At 44.4% G+C, this 24,240-nt stretch overlaps 1 protein-coding gene across 2 annotated transcripts in view; it reads left to right on the top strand.

Annotated features, from left to right (window-relative positions):
• Positions 1 to 20,766, top strand: part of LHFPL2 (LHFPL tetraspan subfamily member 2) — a 190,273-nt gene extending 169,507 nt beyond the window's left edge. For both annotated transcript variants that reach the window (XM_066273631.1, XM_066273632.1), the window contains one exon: positions 16,663 to 20,766. In XM_066273631.1, coding sequence (XP_066129728.1) covers positions 16,663 to 16,919 — 257 coding nt within the window. In that variant the 3' untranslated portion in view covers positions 16,920 to 20,766. The remainder of the gene's footprint in view (positions 1 to 16,662) is intronic.
• Positions 20,767 to 24,240: the final 3,474 nt, after the last annotated feature.

The following is a 24,240-nucleotide window of genomic DNA, read 5'->3' as shown; positions in this document are numbered from 1 at the left end:
TAGTTAATAATATAGTTTCTAAATGTATTTATACTCACTTGGTATGAAACCTGGGCCTGTTTTGATGAACACAAAAGGGATATCCTGGCAGGAATGGTAGAAAGACACACAGGAAGCTCTTCCTCAACAGTTCTCAGTCTCTTCCTGTTTTTAGTTTTTATTGCAGTCAAGCTTGAGAAGCTCAGCTCACATAGATATGTGGTTGAAAACGGGAGCAATGTCAAAATAGCTTTGTTGGCCAGAATGGGGAACTCCTTGGCAACAGATAACCAAAAACTGTCCAAAGGAAGATCAGCAAACTTTAGCTTTAAAGTTAGATAACATTGTGATGCATTGTATATCACCCTCTGCGGGGGCCTCTTTTAAAAAGAAAAAGGTCAAATATCTATACCATCAGGATAGACATAACCAGCTGAGGCTGAGGCTTCATCTAGAGGTGGCAACATTTACCTCCAGTCCTGACCAGGATTAGAAATCAGGACCATGGGGAGGAGTAGCAGCTTGAACTACTCACCGCGGCCACACAATGACAAGTGTGCGGCAGCCTGAGCAGGGACCTTCCTGGGTGTGGATGAGAGGCAGCCTACTATTGGTTCATTGCTAGTGGTCGGGATGAATCCTAGAAGGTGATTGGTCAGTGAGCATTCCCTGTGCCTCCACTCTTCCTGTCGCTGATAGCTGGAGGGATTGTGAGGGGAATGTTTATGTTCGGATGGAGGCGGCTGGCTGTGGGCCGGATAAATAGCCTCCGCAGGCCGTATCCGGCACACGGGCCGTAGTTTGGGGACCCATGTTTAATTTCCTCATGGCACACCTGACCATGTCTCACAGCACACTAGTGTGCCGTGGCACACTGGTTGAAAAACACTGTAGTACTTGATATGCAAATAAAATGTGGAGAGTGGTTTGCCATGATAACCACTTAGTTGTAGCCATAAATTATCACAGGTCATGGATGATCTATGTGTGTGGCTCTGAGTGTCTACACAGGCAGTGCAGGCACCCTTAAGCGTGTGATGCAATGATGGCACTCCAAGCTGTGATGCTACTGCAGGAGCATCTGCACTTCCTGTGAAGAATTGTGCTGTACCACAGACAACCATACTAGTAAATGAATTCAGTTACTGTACTATGTTCCCAAGAGCTTTTTAAATGGCCAGCAATCTTCTTTTAAAGATAGCCCCTAGTACAGATGAAATCTAAAATACACATATTGAGAAAATGAAGCTAATATTAAAAAGTTCATACCAAAATTCAGTGGTTGTGTTCAGCGTTTCAAGGCCAACTGCAGGGACCTCATGTTGAAAAGATGGCATCTGCTTCATTGTAGGAATTATTTAACATTATTTGGACCCCAAGACCTTAGCATGCAAGAAATTTACTTATTGTCCTGAATATTTCATAGCTCAGTAACTAAATGTTTTGTGTCTTTTACTCTAGTATATAATATACTGCATTTTATTTATTTGGGCAGCTTTTTGTTGAATTATCAATGTATTTTGGTTATTGTCAAACAGGAGTACTTTCTTAGTCCTCCATGTCAGATGAATAATTTATCAAAAAGTATTTAATGAGTTTCTCCCAGTTGCATATAAACAGCTCAGAAAACAGCCTCTCACTTGGAATGTGATGTAAAACTTTATCACTAACGCATGGGAAAAAATAATCTGGCTAAATGAGTTTGCTGGGATACTCTTGAACCGTTAGGGATTAAGGCTGTAGAAACCACCAGTGCAGCAATTCGCATAAACATGAATCACTGCCGAGAAAGATTGAGGGAGGCTTCAGCAAGAGAGAAGTACATCTTACGTTCTAGATTATTTCTCTACGTATTCTAAGGGCATCTGGCAATTCTTAATTTTGGGTAATTGTAACAAACTTCCTCTTGGGGCCTTGGTCATAAGCTCTTTTTATGACAACTATGCAGACTGTCTTCCAAAGAATTCTCTTTATGTTGCTCCGTCAATTGCTCTCCAGCCCCCACCCTGGAAGAGTCTTTTTCTTGCCAATTATAATTCCATGGGAGTGTTTTTAGTGGAAAACAAGTGCCCTACCAGGCTCTCCCAGGGAAATGGTATGAGCATTAATACAAGCATTTTCAAAAAATTGACACCCGATCCTTTACTTTTCCTCTCCATCCCCTCAAAATCTTGCTGGTTCAAAACCTCTATTATTGATAATGTACCAAGCTGGCAAGTGACTATAATCTGCTCTACAAAGACACTGTGCTCATCCACTGAAAACCCCTTTCATCACCAGTGAACCTCTGACCTCCAGTTCCTGACCTGGCTGTCAAAGCAGAGTTATTAAATATCCAAGTTGGGCCCAGTCTAGCTTGTCCAGAAACTCTTGAAACTTTAAAACGAGGGACAGTGAAAACAAGTTTAGACTCTGGACTCCAAAGGAAGAGTGTAGGAAGAGCCTCTTGACTGCCAGTAAACAAAGAAGAGTCTCAGAAAGGGGATCCATCCTAACACGGGCCCCTGGCAGCCCTCAGGGCCTCTCAGGAGTTACTCTCCAGGAGTTATTGCCTTTGACCAAGGACAGGTCCACTCTGTGCTAAGTTTTCCATCAGTCCTCAGCAAAAACAAGAAAGATAAGGCCAATATAGTAAGATTTTCTAGAGCTCACATTGAGCACCCACTGTTCTTAGATTACATCCTCAAGCCTTTTGGTATTGAAAATATATGAGAGGTGATACTGGTCATTTTCAGTGTCTTTATATTAGCAGAATAAAAATATTGACTTCGTAGTTTTTCTCACTGTTGTACTAGTGTGTGAAGTCCAAAAGTGTGAGGGAATATAAGCAAGGGTATACAGATTGTGTCTTTTTCAGTTTTATCTCTAGTGTTCTGAATGGGGCTTGCTACATATATAATAGGTGCTTAGTAAACCTACATTTACTGTGCTAGCACAGCTCTCAGTTTCTAAGTATTTGAAAAGCGTAAAGGATTGGTCCTGGCCGGGTTGCTCAGTTCGTTCAAGTGTCCTTAAATGCCAAAGGTGAGGGTTCAATCGCTGGTCAGGGCACATACAAGAATCAACCAATGAATGCATGAATAGGTAAAACAAATTGATCTCTCTCTCTCTCTGTCCACCCATTCCTCTCTCTCTAAAATCAATTTTAAAAAATAAAGAGTACCATAGAGGATTGAACAAATGCTGATAAGTCTCGATTCTGACTTGGACTCTGCCCTCCCAAACACTTAGAGCATAAATAATTAATGGAGCCATTATACTAAGAACCAATAAGGATCATTTCAGAATTGGACATCACTAAAATCAAATTTGTTTGGCTTTTACAGAATAAATTTTTATTAAAAAATTGAAAATCCTTTTTGGGCAAAGTGATTTCAAAGGTATAGATTAACTAAAAGTAGCAGTTCTTGGGCAGAAATCCTTAATTCATATTATAATATTTTGTATTGCTCTTATTTTTAAACACCATTCAAATACTCCTGACTCTGAATGGCTAACAGATTTTGGTATTGAGGCTAGTGGCCTGTCCTGGCATCTGGAGACATCAAGCAGGTTGGAATATAAACTCTAATTAGCTTTGAGGCTTGGGAGGCAGAGGACCAGAACACTACTTGGGTGGAAAGAAGGGGTTGAGGGGCCACTATCCCGTGTGTCTGCAGTTGTCACAATCAAGATTTCATGAGTGCCAGATGCCTAAGATTGAGAGCAACACCCCCTGCATGTGGACAATGAGACAAGCAGATCTCTGTTAACACAGGATTAATTCAAACCTACCATGTAAGAATAATGGTCCAAAGAGTCCAAGCTAGGAGGAGGTCAGGAAAGACCAAGATCATCAGCTCTGTTAAGAAAGGCTACTTGAAGAAGGCAGAGTGGTTAACAATGGCCTGACCTGCTAGAGGGATGCCATTTTGGGACTAAGAATGCTCTCAGTGCTGGATTTTGTCTGAATGGCTATATATGTCTGTCCTGGAGAGGACATAGGTTTCCTTTTTAAATTTGTTTTGTTGTTGGTGGATGGCATTCAGGTGGATATGCGAATTTAGAGTTCCCAAGCATACAGAATCTCTGAGAAAAGACTAAAGTGTAAGTGGATTATACAGCTTACATTTTTTCCCTCTGGTATCTGATGGGTTTTGTGCTGTATTTGCAGCTTTCTGCTCAAACAGGTGTTCCACATCCTTCAGAAGAGGACATCATAGCAAACCTTATACTGTTCTGACCTGTTCACTAGATTCTCTTTCTATAAGTTACTTTGGCTAAAGGTAGCCATTCCAAAGTGGCATCTATGTTATAATAAGAAGGCTGGTGACACTTAGCTTGTGATGGAAGGGAAGGTATGAATGGGACCTCATCTTGTCTTGCCATAGGGTTAGTGAGTCAACCTGCCTGACAATAGGTGATCTTTATTTTGTTGCAGCATTTCTGCGGTTTCTCATTAAATAACTGTTCTCCATCACCTGTTCTCTAACCTCTCACAGGTGTAAGTATGCTGCTGGCATTTGAGTACATATCATTTTCCCTTCTGCAGCTGAACAAATGCCTTTGTCTTAGAAGCATGTCTCTGAGGGGACTCTTGAGGCATATGGATTGGGTTAAAGTCCCAGCTCCACCACTGATTAGCTGTGTAATCTTACTTAATCAATCTATCATTCTGTGCCTCAGTTTCCTCATCTCTCAAATGACAGTATTAATAATACCAACCTCATAAGGCTGTTGCAAGGACTGAATGAATTATGTTTAGTGTTTAGTCAGTGCCTGCCACATTGTAGTGCTCATAGCATCAACTGCTACCATTGTTATTATATAACCTGTTATCATTATGTCCATTAAAAGACTCTAATCACCTGTATAAATTTTCATCTTTAAAGTATTAATAATGGATATATAAAATTGGGGGAAGGTGTTTATCACTAACCCCATGTCATCTTTACTTGGAATTGACGATTTTTACCATAGAACTCCTTTCCAAAAGGTTCTTCCAAAGATGTGAAGACTAGAAAGGAAATAGGAATCAGAAATAACACATGAAATTGGTCAACATCACATGTGTATACAGGACTGTGCCACAGGCACTGAGTGTAGATTTGGAATGGAGACACAGAAGCCAAGAAATAGGAGGAAACACACTCCTCACCTCTGTAAACAAGTTTACCATTGAATAGAAATTCCTATGAGTTTAAAATACATACTTTGAGGCATCCAGGCAGCCTTGGAACCAATGCTGTTTTATTACAGGACAAACATATATTATGTTAGAGTAACACTTCTTTTTTACTATCATTGTTCTATTTAGTTTTCCAGGTAATTGATGAACCATTCTCTTGTGATTTTTATTTTTTATCTATGAAATATTTTAAGTTGCATCTCTTCTCTTCCTAAAACAGAGGGTAACTGAGAATGATCACTACAGAGTGTGCCCAAAGTCCCTGCACATGAGAACTCCATAGGTTCATACCATGATCTTTGGGAAGAAAACTGCTTGACAGCAAATTCAATGGGTAGGGAAGTGGTCTGATATGGTGTGCCTTCCTCAAAGCACAGCCTTAACAGTATCTGACTGTTTGCTTGGGGCACTGTGAAAGAGAAAGTGTCCCATCTAACAAGAGTTGATGACCTACAAATAGCTATTAGAGACTGCCAAAATGACCTCCCAACAGTCACCACGAAAGATGATTTGGGGAAAAATAATCTAGGTAGAAAAGAGAGGTTAGTATCACAGATAAATATTAGCTTGCATAAAGTTGTTGTATAACACTCTGGACATGAACTGTACCGATACAGGGTCCCACACTTCACACCAAATACCTAAGCCTGTTATTCCTCTCTACTGGAAGCCGAAAGATATTCTCCCCTCCAGACAGCCTCCGCTCTCCCCAGCCTGAGACACTGCCCTCTGGGCTGCTGACTGGAGGGGTATTTTCCTGGGCTGTAGAGTAGTTCTACATTCTTGGCCTGCAGTGCTAACTACTTCTGTTGATTCTTTCCACTCTCCTAGCTCATGCTGCTTCCCTTGCCTCTCCGCCAACTGCCATGGCCATCGCCTTCATTTCCCTTTGTACGCCTCTCTGCCTGCTGTCATCTTCCTGAACTTCTCCAGTTGTGTCCCTGCACGCCGCTCCCGTCCCAGCCGGGCTCCTAGGCAGGTCCCACGAGTCGGCCACAGCCTGTCCTTCCAGCTGTCTTTATTGCAGCCAGGCATAGTCAGAAACAATTTCAGAGTTCTGAGGCTAAACTAAGGCTGATCTTTAGATAACTGAAAATTTATTAGATTTAATAGACTTTTTTCTATGTGATCTCCCACAAACAGCTATTTTCTATAGCCAGAAAGGAAGTTTTCAGTGCTTGCAAGTAAGTAGACGGCCATTCCCGTGGTTTGGAGCCTGTGTGTGTTTCATCCTAAGTGTGGCTGGTGTTTTGTTAGCCGAAATTGTCAATGCCTGGGATTCACACTGTCAGAAGAAGCTTTTCCACCATCCATTTAAACATACAATCTAATCACAACACTGTCTTTTCATTCACCCAACAATATTTACTGAACACCTTATTCCATGTCAGCTATTGTTCTAGGCAATTGGGATACATAAAGAACAAGCCATAAAGTTCTCTATCCTCATGGAGTTTACATGCAGGCGTGTGGAGACAGACAATAAACCAAACAATAATAAATCAATAACATAGTATGTTAAGGGGTAATGGGTGTTGTGGAAGGAAGAGAAAAAAAGGTATAGCCAGGGTAAGAGAGGTTGGCTATGCTGGCAAAGAAGTTGCCATATTAAACAGGAAGTCAGGGTGGGGTTTAGTGAAAAGATACTGAACCAAAGACTGGAAGAAGATCGAGGAGTTGGCTATGTGAGTAATCAAGAGAAAAAGCTTTCTAGGAAAGAATGAAGGATAGTAGGCCTTGCTGAGGGAGTGATGTGGGCTCAAAGACAGGAGTCACAGATGATCTTAAGATTCTGACCTCACTGGGTATAACTGAATTCCCTTTTGCTGAGATAAGGTCCACAGGGAAAAGACCAGGTTTTAAAAGTTGGAGTAAGAATCAAAAGTTAGGTTTTGACACATGTCCAAGTGGAGGTTGGAGGTCAAGACTAAGCAGCTGGATGTACAAATCTAGGGTTCAAAGTTTAAGATCAAAATTCATGAGACCTCGCCCTAGAGGTAGTATTTAAAGCTGTGGGACCAAGTGTGACTGATAAGAGAATGCAGAGAAGAGGACAGAGGACTGGGCTGGGTCCCTGGTGTCTAGATGTTGGGAAGGCAGGGAAGAGCAAACACCAAATACGGAGATGGAAAAGCCAGTGAGGCTTCTTTCCCACGTGGAGGTAGAACAGTGGCAGATGATCTGAAATTCACACAGGCTGCCCTGTCTAAGTTTCCCATTAATCCAGTGCTATCAGTACTTTTTAAACTTGCTGATTCTAGCTGTCCCCTCAGCTGGAATACTCTCAGAGCTGTGTTCTCAAACAAGGAGAGGTACAGAGAGCCAGTCACTCTCCTGCCTCATCTGCCTTTGCTTCTTCCTGTGAGAGAGACGGCTGCCTGGGTCAACAAAATTCGAGCTCAGGCTTAGCGAGAACCATATGCCAGACCTCCGAGTCACGGGGCAGAGCTGACAGGGATGAACAACACTGGGTGACCTTTTATCCCCCCCGCTTCCATTTTTTCAAAAATATGGTGAAAGGGGAATGGAGTCTCCTACCATGTTCCTGTATGAGTCAATGGCCATTTCAAAGCCAGAAATAAAGTTGAACTTTTGACCTTTTTAATCTGTGACACACCCGTCAGGTTTATTACGGTAAATGAAGACAAAACTGGGAGGTATACCAAGAGGAATAAGACCTTTTTTGCCCTCAAGGGACTCAGAGTCCTGCTAGGGTACTGCTATATCCTCATAGTTGAGAATAATGCCTGGCACTTAGTAGGTAGCTGAGTAAATAGCTGTTGAATAAATATACAAACATAACGTCATAAAGAGGTAGAGAGGGATGCACAGGGCAGCGGGAGCACAAGAGTAACATTCTGGCAGGAAGTGGTGACATGTTTCGCATAGAGGTGACATCTTAACTAGGATGAGGGGTTATTTCCAGGTGGAAGAGGATAGTCAGTGTGAAGCAGGGGATGGTGGTCTGTGTTGTCTGACCTGTGTCCTTGAGCAGCACTAGCCTGCAAGTGTTTAAGAGCCTATGAAACCCGACACCACTTCACTCCTGCACCCGGCACAGCCACTCATGACTGTGCCTGGCATCAGGACAAGCACCTGGAGTGCACTCAGTGGACACGTCTCAGGAATGACCTAGCTGGGACACAGTTTATCCCGTCTGCTGCGCACGCACCCTCAGAGACAGGAGGGCTCTGCACAGCACAGGAGCGAGCTTCCTGACCACAGCCCCATGCAGGCTGCCTGCTGTGCCCTCGCTGAGGCTCTCCACACACTGCGGGTAGCAGTGACAGATGGTGTGTTCCTCCTGTCCTTAGTCAGTTTCCTTTGCAAACCAAGGTCTAGAAAGTCTCTGCTATTTAGTCTAGAAGTCTGCCTAAAGAGGAAGTAGAAGTACAAGTCCAAAGATTTGCTTCCTATTCTGTGGAAAGGAACCAGCCTATAGTTCTTACCATTTTCAGGCCAGGAACAATGGCCTTCTTCTGTACCCCATCCCCACCCTCCAAAAAGCACCCTGAGTCCATTCCTTTGGTCAGCAGCTTTATCTGGAGGAGAGGAGGAGGCACGGAAACAGCCATGGAGCCTCAGCCCACTCCTCTCACAAAGTGAGGTGTGGTTCAGACCCGGCTCCCCGCTTCCTAGCATTCCGTGTTCTTGCAGCTTGAGGTGGGCCTCTTCAGACCAAGTGAAGTAATATTCACTGTATTCAGCAGTGCTTCATCTTTCCAAATCCAAGGCTTGAATGGATTATAGAGATGTTTTTCTCTCTAAGGGATTTGATTAAAACTTGTATTTGATAGCATATTGTTTGATTCCAGGGCAGTAACAAGAAAATTACCTGAGACCTATAATTTTGTGGCTGGTCTAATCACAGTCAGTGCTAAACGTTGATCAGAAAATCGGAAGACTATGGTTTTACTTTCCCTGGTGAGTTTCTTTTTTTCTTTAGCACCTTCTATGTGTTTGGCCCTGGAAAGGCAGTGATGAGACTGCTCATGGAATCTAATTATATGTTTGAGCTAAATCCAAAGCACGTTTAAGTTGCCCGTAGAGACTGAAAATTCCTGTGCAGCAAGATGGGAATCCAGGGTTCAGTCTGAGAGCTCATTCTAGATATAGGAAAATATTACTAAAACAGCAGAGGAGCATGAGAGGTGTTGCCTTGTAATAGCAAGTGCCCAGGTGGTCATGAGAAGGCCATGAGTTGTCAGGGAAGTGTCTCAGCTGTCAGTTTCTGTTTAGTTACCGTTATTCCCCATGTATAAGACGCACCGTTTTCCAAAAAATCTGGGGTCTAAACACCAAGTGCATCTTAGACAGTGGTTGTGGATTTTTACTTGCATTTCCCGCTTGAGGAGCTGTATGAATTTTATGATGAATAAAACTTGCGTTCAATAACTTTATGTAATACTTTTTTTTTCAAATTTTGGGCCCCAAAATTAAGGAGCGTCTTATACATGAGGAAATGTGGTACTTTTTTCTTCCTCAGATTAGGTTGAGTCATTCCCTGGGTCACCCCAGGGTGAACAGATGCCGGCATCTTTTCATCTTCCTGGTACAGTGCCTGGGAGGCAGTTAGCAGAAGGGAAGAGAATGGGATGCACGACTGGGGTCTCTTTTAAGGCTGTGGAAAATGGTATGACTCAGGTACCATCCTATCAAGTTGAGCCATGGCAGAGATGACCAGCCCTTAGAGTTACTTTCAGGGGTATTTTCTTTGGTTGCTGGCTGCTTTTCCTCCTCCTTCCAGCTGGGCCTGCCGCTGCTCAGCCAGGTTGCAGGAAGAAATGCCAGTGAAAAGAAAAGCAAATGCCCACTGTCCAGGTCCCTTACTTTCTCTATCACCCGCCATAAAACACACACCAAATCAATGATGCATTAAGGCAAAAGGCAGTACAAAGGCCCCAAGAACTGCCTTTTTAAAGCTGCAGAGGGAAATCAGACCATTTTCTGGCTCGGCTCAATCCTGAGCACACCTCACCTTCCACTGTCCTCCAGAAATAACCCATAACCAGTGGACAGTCCTTGGAAGCACTCCAGACTGAGGACCAGAAAAACCATACACAGTCCACAGCAAACTTGGTATGTCTTACAGTATTCTTGCCTGTTGGCTGGCCTGTCATGTAAGAAGTCAGGGGCTTTAATTCTGTGTCGTTAGCTAGTGTCATCAGCCCATTTCTAATTTGGGGCACAAGTTTGCTTTTAAACCCCTGGATTCCCAGGCCTAGAGCAGGACAGTGTGGCAGAATACGCCAGCCAACCAAGAGGCTCCGGCTGGCCCATGACATTCTTACTGACTGGTATCTGCAGTTATCTTACTGCTTTCCCCAGGGGCACTGTGGCTTAGAAATAATTTTATTATAAAACAAATTGCACTGACATTAATAAAGTTTTATTATGGGTCGACTATGTGCCAAGCACTATTCTGAACACTAGCTTTATAATAAACCGAATATACAAAAATCCCTGCCCCCTGGAGCTTAAAGTCTAGAATGGAAATGGATAACAAAATAAAGAAGTACTACAGTAGGTTGAACCATATAAAAGACCATTTTTGTAGATTTAAAAAAAAAAGGTCAAATACTGGCAGTTTCATAAGACTCAAAGTAATATATTCTGTATCTGCAATGAGTACAAAGCAGAGATAACAAAGCGAGGAAGTGGGGACAGCAGGTTAGGGAGAGGCAGGCAACTGAAACTTTAACAGTTAGGACAGAGGACCACACTGAGAAGGGGCATGTCAAGCAACCGGAAAGCTGCCCTGGAGGAGAGCCCGGGTGAGAGGACCTGCAATCAAAGGCTGAGTATGCCTGCGCGGCTGGAGGCCAGGGGGCTGAGCCAGACGCTGTGAAAGGCAGAGGAACTCCGACAGATAACAAGGAGCTGGATCACAGGGGCCTGAAGGCCGGGGAGAGGGGCCGCATGTAATCTGAGAGACAGGAAGCCTTCATGGGCTTTTTCTCAGTAATTTTACTGGAAGCAAAAGGGTATGTTTGGAGGATGCTCGTGCACCACTAAGTGAGGCTCATGAAGGCTGAGATGGCTGTTCAGATGCTGCACTGGGCCCCAAGGGCACTATCAGGACCTTGCGAGATGAGGCCTAAGTGTGGCGGTCACCTGAGCCACTAAAAGCTGTCTGGAAATCCTCCGATAGAAGTGCCTTTTTCTAAATATGTACTCAGACATGACAACTGTGTCTTTTACTTTTGTTTACCTGAAGGCCCACCCTTCTCCTTCCCTTCTCAGAGACATCGGTCTTGCATTTTCAGGGCAATAACCACGGTAATAACAGCTCCGATGAGTGCTGGGAGGAACGGCCCACCCCCCAGGGGAGGGCAGACAGCAGCTTCCTCCCCGCCCCACTGAGGGTCCGGAGAGGCCCTGGGCTGCCTCGGCCTAGGCTGACGGCGTGTGGTTTCAGCACACATCACATCCACCGGCACCTGGACTCAGACCACAGCCCACTCTTCATTACCCTCCCACATGAGATGCCCTGAGGGCTTAAAATACTCAAGCTGAGGCTTTTGCCAAACTTATAAGCATAGCACCCTGATATGATAAGGAAAGTCTCCCTACTGACATTCAGAAAATGACTGGCCAGTAGCAGCCACTAGATTTAAGATGGCCTCAAGCGCTTCGGGGACTGGAGCTGAGCTGTCGGAAAAGGGAGCATGTGGGGGAGAGCTAAGGACAGTACTGGAGTGTCCCCAGCTGTACTGTGAAAGGGATAGGCTCTTAATATAAGGACCTTATTATTTAATTATTTTAAACCTGCCTCCTTCCCCAAGGAATCTGAGATAGTGCAGGCTAAAGTATTTTGTGAGCCTGGCACAGGATCCTTATATATTAAAAGGCATTAATTTTGCTTACTGGGCTTGTTTAAACCATGTAATACAAACAACATGTGCAATTAACATTTAATTGGAGCCACAATTCAAGTCTGACCACTCTGGTCTTTGGGGGGGAAGAGGGGCTCTTGCCCCAGACCTGGGCCGCACTGGGCCTGGCAGCTGCTGCCTGGCAGGGCACCTCTGAAGCCCGAGAGGTCCTGGCGACAGCACCTCGCAGACCTCAGGCTGGCAGAAACTACAAGGTTCCATGTACCTTGGGTGATGTTTCCTAGGGAACAAGGTGGGAATTAATTCAGATTTATCAAAGGCCTTGGAAACATAAAAGAATTAGCTCAATATTTAGATCTCCCCCGCTAAGTAAGATCTGTTCAGTGGGGATGGCTTATCTTTATAAGGGCACTAAATTTTAGCCTGGGTTCTTTCCTCTCTCTCCAAGTTACTACACCTTTCAAAATATACCCTCAAAAATAAGCTGACCTGCTTACTCATAACTGGTCAATTTTATGTTAACTTAAACTGTGCTTACATATTGGTGGGGTCTGTGAAAGGTTTTGAACTATCGTCGTGTGAGCTATCGTCATGTGCTAGTTAGTCTATGTTACAGTTTTGTTGTAGTTGCTGTTATTGTTATGGATTTAGAATGTGCTTTCTGGGCCCTGGCCAGGTGGCTCAGTGGTAGAGCATCAGCCTAGTATGTGGATGTCCTGGGTTCAATTCCCGGTCAGGACACACAGGAGAAATGACCATCTGCTTCTCCACCCTTCCCCTCTCTCTCTTCTCCCTCTCTCTTCCCCTCCTGCAGCCATGGCTCAGTTGGAGCAAGTTGCACTGGTTGGCCCAGAGCACTGAGGATGGCTCCATGGTCTTGCCTTCAGTGCTAAGATAGGTTGGTTGCGGAGCTACGGAGCAACAGCCCCAGAGGGGCAGAGCATTGTGCTATTTGGGGCTTGCCAGGTGGATCCTGGTTGGGGGCACATGCAGGAGTCTGTCTCTGCCTCCCTGCGTCTCAGTTAAGAAAATTTAAAAAAAAAAAAAGTGCTTTTTACATCAATACAACCACCTTATGAGTTAAACATGAGCCTATTTTATAGGTGTGGTATCATGCTTAGGTTAAAAGACTTTTCTAAGGTCACCCAGCTCATAGGTGTCAGAAGTTGGATTCAAACCTCTGTCTTACTCCCAATTCTGAACCATCTCTTAATTTAGTGAGTCTTTGCTGTGGTCCATTATCTTGCTGGTTGTTCTAGCTCATACTAGACTATTGGGGCTTTTCTGCTGTGTGATTTCCAGCCTTGGCACTGAGGCCAGACACCCACACCAAGACTGCTGGTTCAAGACCTTGCACATTCCGGAGTGCCAGCACGCTCTCCACGACTGCCTTATCCCAGGGAAGTCACTCTCCGCTGTCCCTCTAACAGCATCTCTCCCACATGCCTCTTGCTGCTGCACCTCTCCTCTGTGCTTCCCAGCGCTGGATCACATTTCCCTAGCTACACCACGCTGCCTGCCTGCTCCCAGCTCCCAGCACTGTGACCGGTAGAGAAATGGAGGACTGCAGGGTTATAGTGCTGCTTTTGTGCAGCACCTTTCTGTAGAAAGTAAGCCTACGAGCTGATTCCCTCTATTGCACCCTTGCTTAGAAGTTCCCACGGCCTTCAGACTAGAACGGTGAGATTCAGTTGGGAAGCAGGGACAGTCAGACCTCTAGTGATGAACTGCCATGCTTGGCAAGAAGCTGCCACCACAGGATGAAGACAGCTGTATGAAAGGTGTGGTCTGCAGTTTCAAACACAGTCCCTGGTCTGCCTTCAAACCCAGTACTAACAGAGATTCAGTCATGCTCTTTCTGTAGGTTAGTTGATTTAAACATGACTTGGGCCTGACCTGTGGTGGCACAGTGGATAAAGCGTTGACCTGGAATGCTGAGGTTGCCGGTTCAAAACCCTGGACTTGCTCGGTCAAGGCACATATGGGAGTTGAAGCTTCCTGCTCCTCCCCCCTTCTCTCTCTCTCCTCTAAAATGAATAAATAAATAAAAATTAAAAAAAAAAAAACATGACTTGGGGCCCTGGCTGGCTTGCTCAGTGGTAGAGTGTCAGCCTGGTGTGTGGAAGTCCCAGGTTCGATTCCTGGCCAGGGCCCACAGGAGAAGCGACCATCTGCTTCTCCACCCCTCCCCCTCTCCTTCTTCTCTATCTCTCTCTTTCCCTCCTGCAGCCAAGGCTCCAATGTTGGCCCCAGCGCTGAGAATGGCTCCATGGCCTCCACCTCAGGCACTAGAATGGCTCTGGTTGCAATAGAGCAACGCCCCAGATGGGCAGAGCATCACCCCCTGGTGGGCATGCCGGTGGATCCGGGTTGGGCACATGCAGGAGTCTGACTGCCTCCCTGTTTCTCACTTCAGAAAAATAAAAATAATAAAAAAATTTTAAAAAGACTTGGAAGCTTTGGTGTGGTAAACCCAGAGAACTTTAGTTAAGATAGGAAAATAGAAAAGAGAATTGAGCCAAGATTAGTGTATGAGGATAGAAGCTATGAAGGTGTCATTTTTGAGAGAAAACCATTTCATCCCTGCCACATAGCATACCCCCTTGCAGCATCCCTTCTGCAAAGAAAATTCGCTGGGTAAGCTCGGGGCCCTCCGGTTGCCTCTGTCATTTCAGGCTCCAGACATCCTTAGAGCAGCCAGGACTAAGGTGAGGCAGGCGACGTGCTCCTTCTCAGGTTCCCGCCAGCACCTGCGAGGAACCGTCTCCTGAGACCGAGGGCCTCCCTTGCCTCACCTTAGTCTGGCCCTGGAGTAGTGCCTAACCCACAAGGCTGGCAGGAAAAATAACTCAGTCACACAGTGGCGATCAAGTGTAAGGATTAGAAAAGCGGACGTTTAGGATGGCGGGGTGGTGTGATCCGCAGAATGGAAGCGGACGTCTAGGATGGCGGGGTGGTGTGGTCCGCAGAATGGAAGCGGACGTCTAGGATGGCGGGGTGGTGTGATCCGCAGAATGGAAGCGGACGTCTAGGATGGCGGGGTGGTGGTGTGGTCCGCAGAATGGAAGCGGAGGTTTAGGATGGCGGGGTGGTGTGGTCCGCAGAATGGAAGCGGACGTCTAGGATGGCGGGGTGGTGGTGTGGTCCGCAGAATGGAAGCGGACGTCTAGGATGGCGGGGTGGTGGTGTGGTCCGCAGAATGGAAGCGGACGTCTAGGATGGCGGGGTGGTGGTGTGGTCCGCAGAATGGAAGCGGACGTCTAGGATGGTGGGCGGGGTGGTGTGGTCCACAGAATGGAAGCGGACGTCTAGGATGGCGGGGTGGTGTGGTCCGCAGAATGGAAGCGGACGTCTAGGATGGCGGGGTGGTGTGGTCCGCAGAATGGAAGCGGACGTCTAGGATGGCGGGGTGGTGTGGTCCGCAGAATGGAAGCGGAGGTCTAGGATGGCGGGGTGGTGGTGTGGTCCGCAGAATGGAAGCGGACGTCTAGGATGGCGGGGTGGTGTGGTCCACAGAATGGAAGCGGACGTCTGGGATGGCGGGGTGGTGGTGTGGTCCGCAGAATGGAAGCGGAGGTTTAGGATGGTGGGGTGGTGTGGTCCGCAGAATGGGAACAGGCTTATGGCGGTCTCCTGAGGCTGAGTTCACCTAACAGCATTCAGACATAAAATTCTTAAGTTTGCAAATGTTTTTTGTTTCTAAATGTACGTGTAAATGTAAATTCTGCCAAATGCATACAATTGGTTGTTGGTGAATGCCATTAAACAGACTCCGTGGACTTGATTAAAGCATTTGACGTCAAGTTAAGATCTGGTGTCTTGCATTTAACCAGGGTGACATCAGATGGTTCTGTGTGAATTCCCTTAGTCCCCGGGTTGTAGCCTTTTCCTGAAAATGGCCAGGTAGTAAATATTTCAGATTTGGCAGGCCATAGGGTCTGCTATGCAACTGCTCTCTCTGCTGTTCAGCACAAAAGCAGCCACAGGCAATCCATAAATGCATGCGCATAGCTGTGTTCCAGTCAAACTTTATGTACAAAAACAAGGCCACACTTACTTGGTCTTAGTTTGTTGACCTCTGCCTTAGACCAGAAGGGAAATGCTCACCTCAGTAAGAGCCCCTCAAGAAGAAATATTAACAAGTTCATTTGCTTTTCTACAAGAGAAATTATTAGTGGGTGCCCAAACATGTACAAAAGAGGCTAAAAACAGTTCTAATAGGCCCTGGCCGGTTGGCTCAGCGGTAGAATGTCGGCCTGGCGTGCGGGGGACCTGGGTTCGATTCCCGGCCAGGGCACATAGAAGTGCCCATTTGCTTCTCCACCCCCCCTCCTCGCCCCCTGGTGGGCAGAGCATCGCCCCTGGTGGGCGTGCCGGGTGATCCTGGTCGGGCGCATGCGGGAGTCTGTCTGACTGTCTCTCCCCGTTTCCAGCTTCAGAAAAATACAATAAATAAATAAATAAAATAAAATAAAATAAAATAAAACAGTTCTAATAAAATGATAATGGTTCTTGACCAGGTCAGATTAGTTGTACAAAACAGTCCCTGACACTTAGCTATTGCAGAAAGGATGCCACAGCCCAAAGGAGGCAAATCAAGTAACAATGACAACAAATCTGTACACTCAGCCTACATGTGGAGCCGTGGGGGTCTTCACCTCTCTTCTTTCTGCCCCGCAGGCCTGTTCCTTATCCTCGGTCTGATACTCTACCCTGCTGGCTGGGGCTGCCAGAAGGCCACTGCCTACTGTGGACACTACGCGTCAGCCTACAGACCCGGAGATTGCTCCTTGGGCTGGGCCTTTTACACTGCCGTCGGGGGGACAGTCCTCACCTTCATCTGTGCCGTCTTCTCCGCACAAGCAGAAACTGCGACATCCAGTGACAAAGTGCAGGAAGAAATTGAAGAGGGGAAAAACCTCATCTGCCTCCTTTAATTTGGAAGAGACATTAATGCCATTCTGTTTCTTATAAAATAATTCACCCTGGCTCCGTCGTTTTGAGTCAAGTGAAGAACTAGCCTTTACCTACCACAGCCACCTTCCACAGCCCTGAGCCTCACCAGGACCAATGAGAGGCCACACATAGCAAAGCAGAGTGACTGGCTACACGTGAGGGCGACAGTGCAAATGACAAAAGCCAGACATGACGAGTACTGTCAGACTGCATCCCCTCGCCCCCAGGCTCAATGAAGGATAATGGTCTAAACCGTTAAAGCGGCATTTCCCTGGGAACAGAAGAGACTTGGCCAGATCTACTGGCTGTTCTGAGACGTGTTTCTGCCACGTATTTCTGCCACTGGGCTACAGGCCTGCGAGCACCTCTGCCTCAGAATGAGGTCTGGGGTTTTTGTTTGCCCCTAGTTCTTTCAAGTTGTCTCAGTGGGAGACTACAGTGCAGACTAGACACTCACTGGGGACAGGATATGCTAAAGGGCATAGCAAGACAACGTAAGTACGACAATCTCTTGCTTAGCTCACCATAGGAGGCAAGGGACAGTGTGGAACTTATTCAAGGCTGAATTTCAGGGTCAGGTGAACCAACTGAGCTGTCACTCTAAGATCAAAAAAACATACAGACATATAAGATCAAGAGGATAAAAATACAAAATCCTACTAGTGGAGACGAATGAATTCCACTTCCCAGAGCCAGTGGAGCAGCAGTCCTGGCCCAGGCTCCTCCTCCAGCAGAGAGCACATGCTTTCCTCCTAGGGCTGGGGCCGCACTGACTGCACAGGAAACCTCACTGTGTCCTCGTTCCAGGGACAGCGGCCTCCAAGCCAGCCGTGGCTCATTCAGATGCTCCCTGGGAGGGCTTGCCAGACCTCAGCACTGTGGAAAGACCTTTCCCCACTCTTTGCTAACCATGCTGTGGTCAGCTATACTTCCAACCCCAACAGCAGCAAAATGCCATTCTGTGCATTAAAAAAATGGAGTTAGTCATGGGACTTAAGTCTTTCTCGCTGCTGGTGTGCATCTGAAAGCAGACTGAAATAACATTAAATTGCTGCAAATGGTGAGCTGCATCAAAGGCTTCATTCCCAGGAAAGTAGAGTAAAAGTTAATACAAAAAAAAGAGCTAGACCAAATTCATAGCACCTGCCTATACTTGTTTACAAAAAGAACCAACTACCCCTGTTAAAAAGGGTCCGGGTGCTTTCAATCTAGTTTCTATAAATTACTGGTAGCATTGATTCAAGAAAATAGTATTAGCCATCACCTCAGATTTACTTTGGAATGATCAAAGTGGCCAGAAAGAGCCCGGTCTTGTATTACCCCAAGGCCAGAACTGCAGACTGATACAGAAACACTCCATAGCAACTTCAGCGAGTGAAATGGACCTGCAGGATTTCTAGAAGTATTAGATCTCTCTGGTTTTATGAATCTGCTCGCTTGAGGGCTTGTTTCATTTTGAAGATTGAACAAGTAATTGCACACCGTGTTTGGGCAAGGTATTGTATACTAAGGGCCACCAGACATAGAACCAAGATTCAGATTTTACAGCCTTGCCCAAAGTGGATCTCTTAAAGCTGTGTAAGTCTAAAAGCTTGCAGGGTATACAAAAACTATCTGCTTCATGTTGCGATGGAATGGAACAGCTTGAGTTTTACTCCATTCTGGCCTTTGGCCTGACCCAGAAACCATCTTTTCCTATAGATTAAAAGCTAAGAGCAAGAGGGTTAGGGGTGTGGAACAGTCCTTAACGAGTTCACCATTCTTCGTCCAAAGTTCAGAATAAGCAAAATGTCAATCCTATGACTTTCTTTGAAGAGAGAAATACCTTCATAGCAGCCTAAGGTAAGGGCTCAGGAAACATGCCTGCTCTCTCTATGACACCACACAGATGCAGGTTTGGGCTGCTGTCCCTGATGGAGCATTATTGTACTAGCCAGGTTCCAGTGCCACCACAGGAACGACCTTTCAAACCCTGACAATATATTGCATTTAAAAACAACATGCTTCATCAGGCAAATCTTGATAAAAACACAGATTTTTCTTAAATGTATCATCAGAAGATTCACCCTACTTTTTTATTCTATAAAAGATAGAGAACCCCGTTTCTAACATTAATTTATACCCTCGCTCTCCTTATAGACAAGCTGTCATAAACCTGGAGGATTCTTTGAGCCAGTCCCTCATCTATACTGCCCAGATGCTCTCTGGCTAACGTGGTAGTGTATCCCAAGTCACCCTGATCCCAGAAATCACAAGTGAAAATGTGATCTCTCTTGGGCAGAAGAAGGTCACTTGACAGTGTTTATTACTTCATTAGTCTGAATGCTACAGGAAACAAAACAGACATGCACACACGGACCCCAAACCACTAGAAACTACCTAAACACTGACTTAGTAAGCATAGCAGAGATGTTATTTCTCTAGCAGAGAAAGAGAGTAATGTTGGGCCTTTTAAACCTTCAGTCCATCAGCCAGGCTTTGGTTAGGATGAATAGAACATCCAAAATCATGCTAGCCTAGAGCCTCTAGATGAAAACTGCAAAGCTGACTAAAAACCACTGAATATGAGGAATATGTTAGAATGTGTTAAAAAAAAAAGTAATTTGATTGTTGACCCACACCCATTTTTCTAATAAATTTCTATCAATCACCTAATCACCTCAATCTAAAAATCTAATATACCTGGACCATTACAATTACCAGAAAAGTCTTATTTATTTTTGCTTGCATTTGTGCTTAAAGTTTTGTAATGGGCTGGGCTTCTCAATGAACTCCAAGAAGGCAGAAATATTTGCCTTGGGTTCTTTAAACCTGTGTGCTAATTCAACAATGTTACATTAATTATGTGAGGGTTTTTGTACAGTTTTCAAACATCTGTGGTGTAATGATAATGATTGTTAAAACATGAATTCTGTAAAGTGCCATAGTCTTTTTTTTATGTGTAGCATATTTAAAAATATATATATATATATTATACATACACAAGTCTGTGTGAAAGATGTGCAATAACAAAGGTGTATGTATGTTTTGTTTTTTGGAAACTGGACAGGCATCAGAACAGGGAGTGTTTCTGTTTTGGCAAAGGAGAGTTAAACATTTTTGCCTTTATGGCCTAGTATTTAATCCATAACAATTTTAATGCTACACAAACCTATGTGAAGAAAAGACTAGTATGAAATCATTTTTTCTGGGTCTAAATTAAAATAATCACTAGATTTATGTGAAAGTTAAGCTGGCAAGCCAGGCCCAGTTAATGCTAGTCTTTCATGTGAAATGTGAAGCTGCCCTATTGCCTTTTCTGTTATTGTGATAACTAGTAGCTGGTACATAATCACTAAGGAGCTATTTTTAAACGTGCTTTGATAGACCATGTTAATGCTAGACCACTATTTAAGGACTGATCTCCTCACACCTTAGCCATGAAGAGTCTGGCTTAGAACAGACCTTTCTGTGCAATCACACTCGGCCACTGGAAATCCCTGGCCACCTTTGTATTTGGGCAGCAAGGACTCCCAGGGGCCAAAGGTGTTAAAGGCACGACTGGGATTTCTTAGACTGTGGTGGAAAGTCCTGCCAAGGCTGGGGGGTCATTAGGTGCTTTGTAGGAACTCAGCACCACTTGACATTCAACAGCCACTTGAGCCAAATATAAAATTGTATTTACCGTAGATGGACTCAATCTGAGCCTTCAAATTTGTGGTTATCCTATTGTATTGTAAACTAATACATTGTTTATCTAGCATTGATTAGGTTGCTGTGCATATGTATTTTCACAATGTGTTTCCTTCCTCTCCACAGAACTGAATTAAACCAGATTTTGCAAACTCATTCTGATTCTTTCAAGTCTAAGTATATTCATTTCAATATGATGTGTATAATTTGATCAAGAAAAGAGCTATCAGTCAACTTTATTTTAAACACTAACATGTAATATTGATGGTAGGAAAAGGATATTCAGGTATTTTAACTATTCCATTCATTAGTCACATATATATCCCTGCCTTAGGTTAGCTTTAACTTCAAAATTGGTACTAGATATACTTCTTCCTTGGTGAGAGGCATAAATGTAATTATATTTATACACACACACACATATACATAAACCCCTCTCAATTACTATACTAATATCTTAATTTTAAAGTAAAATTAAGAAATATAAGGCTTTGGCTGGTTGGCTCAGTGGTAGAGCGTCAGTCCAGCATGTGGATGTCCCAAGTTTGATTCTGGGCCAGGGCACAGAGGAGAAGCACCCATTTGCTTCTCCACCCTTCCCCCTCTTCTTTCTTTCCATCTCTCTCTTCCCCTCCTGCAGCCAAGGCTCCACTGGAGCAAAGTTGGCCCAGGCACTGAGGATGGCTCTGTGGCCTCTGCCTCAGGTGCTAGAATGGCTCCAGCCGCAACAGAGCAACACCCCAGATGGGCAGAGAATTGCCCCCTGGTGGGCATGCTGGGTGGATCCTGGTCAGGCGCATGCGGGAGTCTGTCTCTCTGCCTCCCCGCTTCTCACTTCAGAAAAATACAAACAAAAAAGAAATATAAAAATGATTCAAAACATTAAAAAAAAGCTTTACAAAAGAAATATATCAATATAAATGGCAAAGAAAAAAGTCTACTGAAGGCCACATTCTCCTATTCCAAGAAAAACACCAAAATGAAAAGCCAAACATGGAGTAACCACACCCACATTGTCTAAAAGTAAATCTGCCCATAAAAAGCCTCATCAGAGGAAGCATTCTCAAAGATGACACTAACAACCCTTTTCATAAACTCCTCCTCAACTATCCGTATTTCATGAAGCCCTGATAGAATAAACAAAGGTAGTTATTTCTTCTCCTGATTAGGACCTGTGACCGCTGAAACTGCATTTATACTTTGGTTTCTTAACATACCTGACAACTTCCAGGTATGTAATAGAAACCAAAATTAAAAGCTGACAAAATTATCCAACACTAAGGGAAAAAATTTTCCAAATTATGATCTAAATAATCTGAACAAGATTGGAAAGTTTCAGTTGCTTTTGCAGCTGATATTACATCTTTCTGAAAAATTAATCCACAGGATGAAGGACCTTGGCTTTACATTTCTGCAGAGGCCAGGAACCCTCCCGCGTGCCTCCCACTCATCTGTAGCAGTTCTGCCAGGGGATGGACTCTCCATCACTGGTTTTCCTGGAACATACTGCATTCCACTTCTAGTTCTCCTTAAGGTCTTTGCTGTACATAAAACCACTTAAGAACAGTCTCAACTTTGCTTAGTATTTCCTTTAAGTGGGTTATTTCAGAAGTTTCCAACAATTCAGTACCTTTTTCAACCCTAACACTAAAGAATAAGGGCATCAAAGCAAACTTTTAGCCTACTCTTCAAAGCAGCAAGAACCAACAATTGTCTTTATTTCATAACCCCTATCAGCAGCTGAGTCCTGTCTCTGAGGCCGTCCTGATGCTGTCCCTATCACTTTCTTCTTTCCTGCAGCTTCCTCCTTACTCAGAAGCTTCTGCAACATAAGTCTTTAATTGTGAACTGCTCACTGTGCTTAGGTACACAGGATGTAGATAAAGGCATAAATAAATAAGAGAAAGTAGTAAAACCATATGAGAAAAGAAAAATCAATAGAAAATGTAGATATTTGCAGTTCTTTGGCTTTTTATGGTAAAAGAGCCTCAAAAATCTAACACCTGCAGGCAAGCAGTCCACCAAGTGCCCCCCTGTTTGGGGAAACCACTCTAATCGATGCTCAAGAGATAAAAGCCTAAGTTAAGGCAAGTGACAGCAAAGACTGAGATAAATTAGACAAATGTTAGGGAGAAAGAATGAACAAGTTTGGTGACTGATTGGGGGGGGGGGGGTAAAGAATCCAGGATGTCTCCCAGGCATTTCGTTTGGGCACAGGATGGGAAGAGGTCCCACCCCAAGATCAGGAATCCAAGTGAAGCAGGGACAGTGACGGAGGGACAGTTTGGCTCAGACTGCCAATGGAGAAGTCCTGTGTGCACCTAGAAATATACTGTGCAGAGAAAACTAGGTTGGAGACAGGCATTTGGGAGTCATCAATACGTATGGGCAAATACTAAGTTTTTACTACGGATGTTCTATGTGCAAGTACTGTGCTAAGCACGTCATATAGTTCATTTATTCATCAAAACTCTGATTAGAAACATTACCCTCATTTTATAGATAAATTAATTGTCATGAAGTAACTTAATTGAAATTAAGTAACTTGCCCCAGGTCATAAAGCTAGTAAGGTGGCAAAACCAAGACTCAAGTACAAGTTGGACACTCAAGTCTGTAGTCTCAGACAGCTGTAGTTTCCTTCTACCAAGAATAAACAGGGTGAGAAGAAGCCCATACAACCCCAGGATGCCAACATCTCAGTGTAGTCAACTGTTAAAATAACTTCCAGTTATAATTCCAAAAAGGTCACACCATAAGATGACAACTGATGAAAATACGGCTCTTTCCTCCCTTTCAGAGAAAAAACATAATTTTTTATACTTTTGAAGTTTACACCATGTGCCTGCATTTAATCCTGAAAACAGACACTAAAAATTCATTGGGTATTTGACAGTGGTAAAACAAATGACAGTTTGACAGTTTTCATTATTTTATTATAAATAATCTCATCCAGGGTAAGCAGCCAATATAATTAAATAAAAGGCATATCTTCTTTATAGCAATACTAATAATTAAATAAGGATTTGTCTTCAATTAGTTTCTCTAAACATACATACAAAAGCGAAAGACCATTTAGTACAGGGGTCGGGAACCTATGGCTCGTGAGCCAAATGTGGCTCTTTTGATGGCTGCACCTGGCTCGCAGACAAAAATCTTTAATAAAAAAAAATAACGTTAAAAATATAAAACATTCTGAGACCTGAAGATGGCAGCAGAGTAGGCAGATGCACAGACTCCCAGCTCACACCACTGAACTGGATTATAAACTAATTTATGAACAATCAGTGTGAAAAACCATATTCGGACTACAAGAACAGCTCTCAAAAACCAAGGAGCAAAGAAGAAGCCACAACAAACCTGGTAGGGAGCGCCTGAATCTCCCCTGCTTATAGGAACGGGGGGGGGGGGGGAAGGCTGGGCTTTCAATTCCAAGGATAAGAGCAGTAAATACTGCTCACAGCCACTTGCCTGGCGACCAAGAAACGAGGTGTGTTGAAAGGGCCCGCTTGTCTTCCAAAAAGAAAGGAGAAAGAGAGACAGATGGTGAGGGGGAGAGGAATATAGGTGATGACATAAAAAGCTGACTCATTCAGTGCTGGAGGCGGCCATAACTGGGGGAGGGGCTGATC

The sequence above is a fragment of the Saccopteryx bilineata genome, chromosome 4 (genome assembly GCF_036850765.1).
Source record: "Saccopteryx bilineata isolate mSacBil1 chromosome 4, mSacBil1_pri_phased_curated, whole genome shotgun sequence".
In the NCBI taxonomy this organism is placed as follows: domain Eukaryota; kingdom Metazoa; phylum Chordata; class Mammalia; order Chiroptera; family Emballonuridae; genus Saccopteryx; species Saccopteryx bilineata.
The sequence above is the reverse complement of the archived record's forward strand: the minus strand, read 5'-3'. Positions and strand labels throughout refer to the sequence as shown.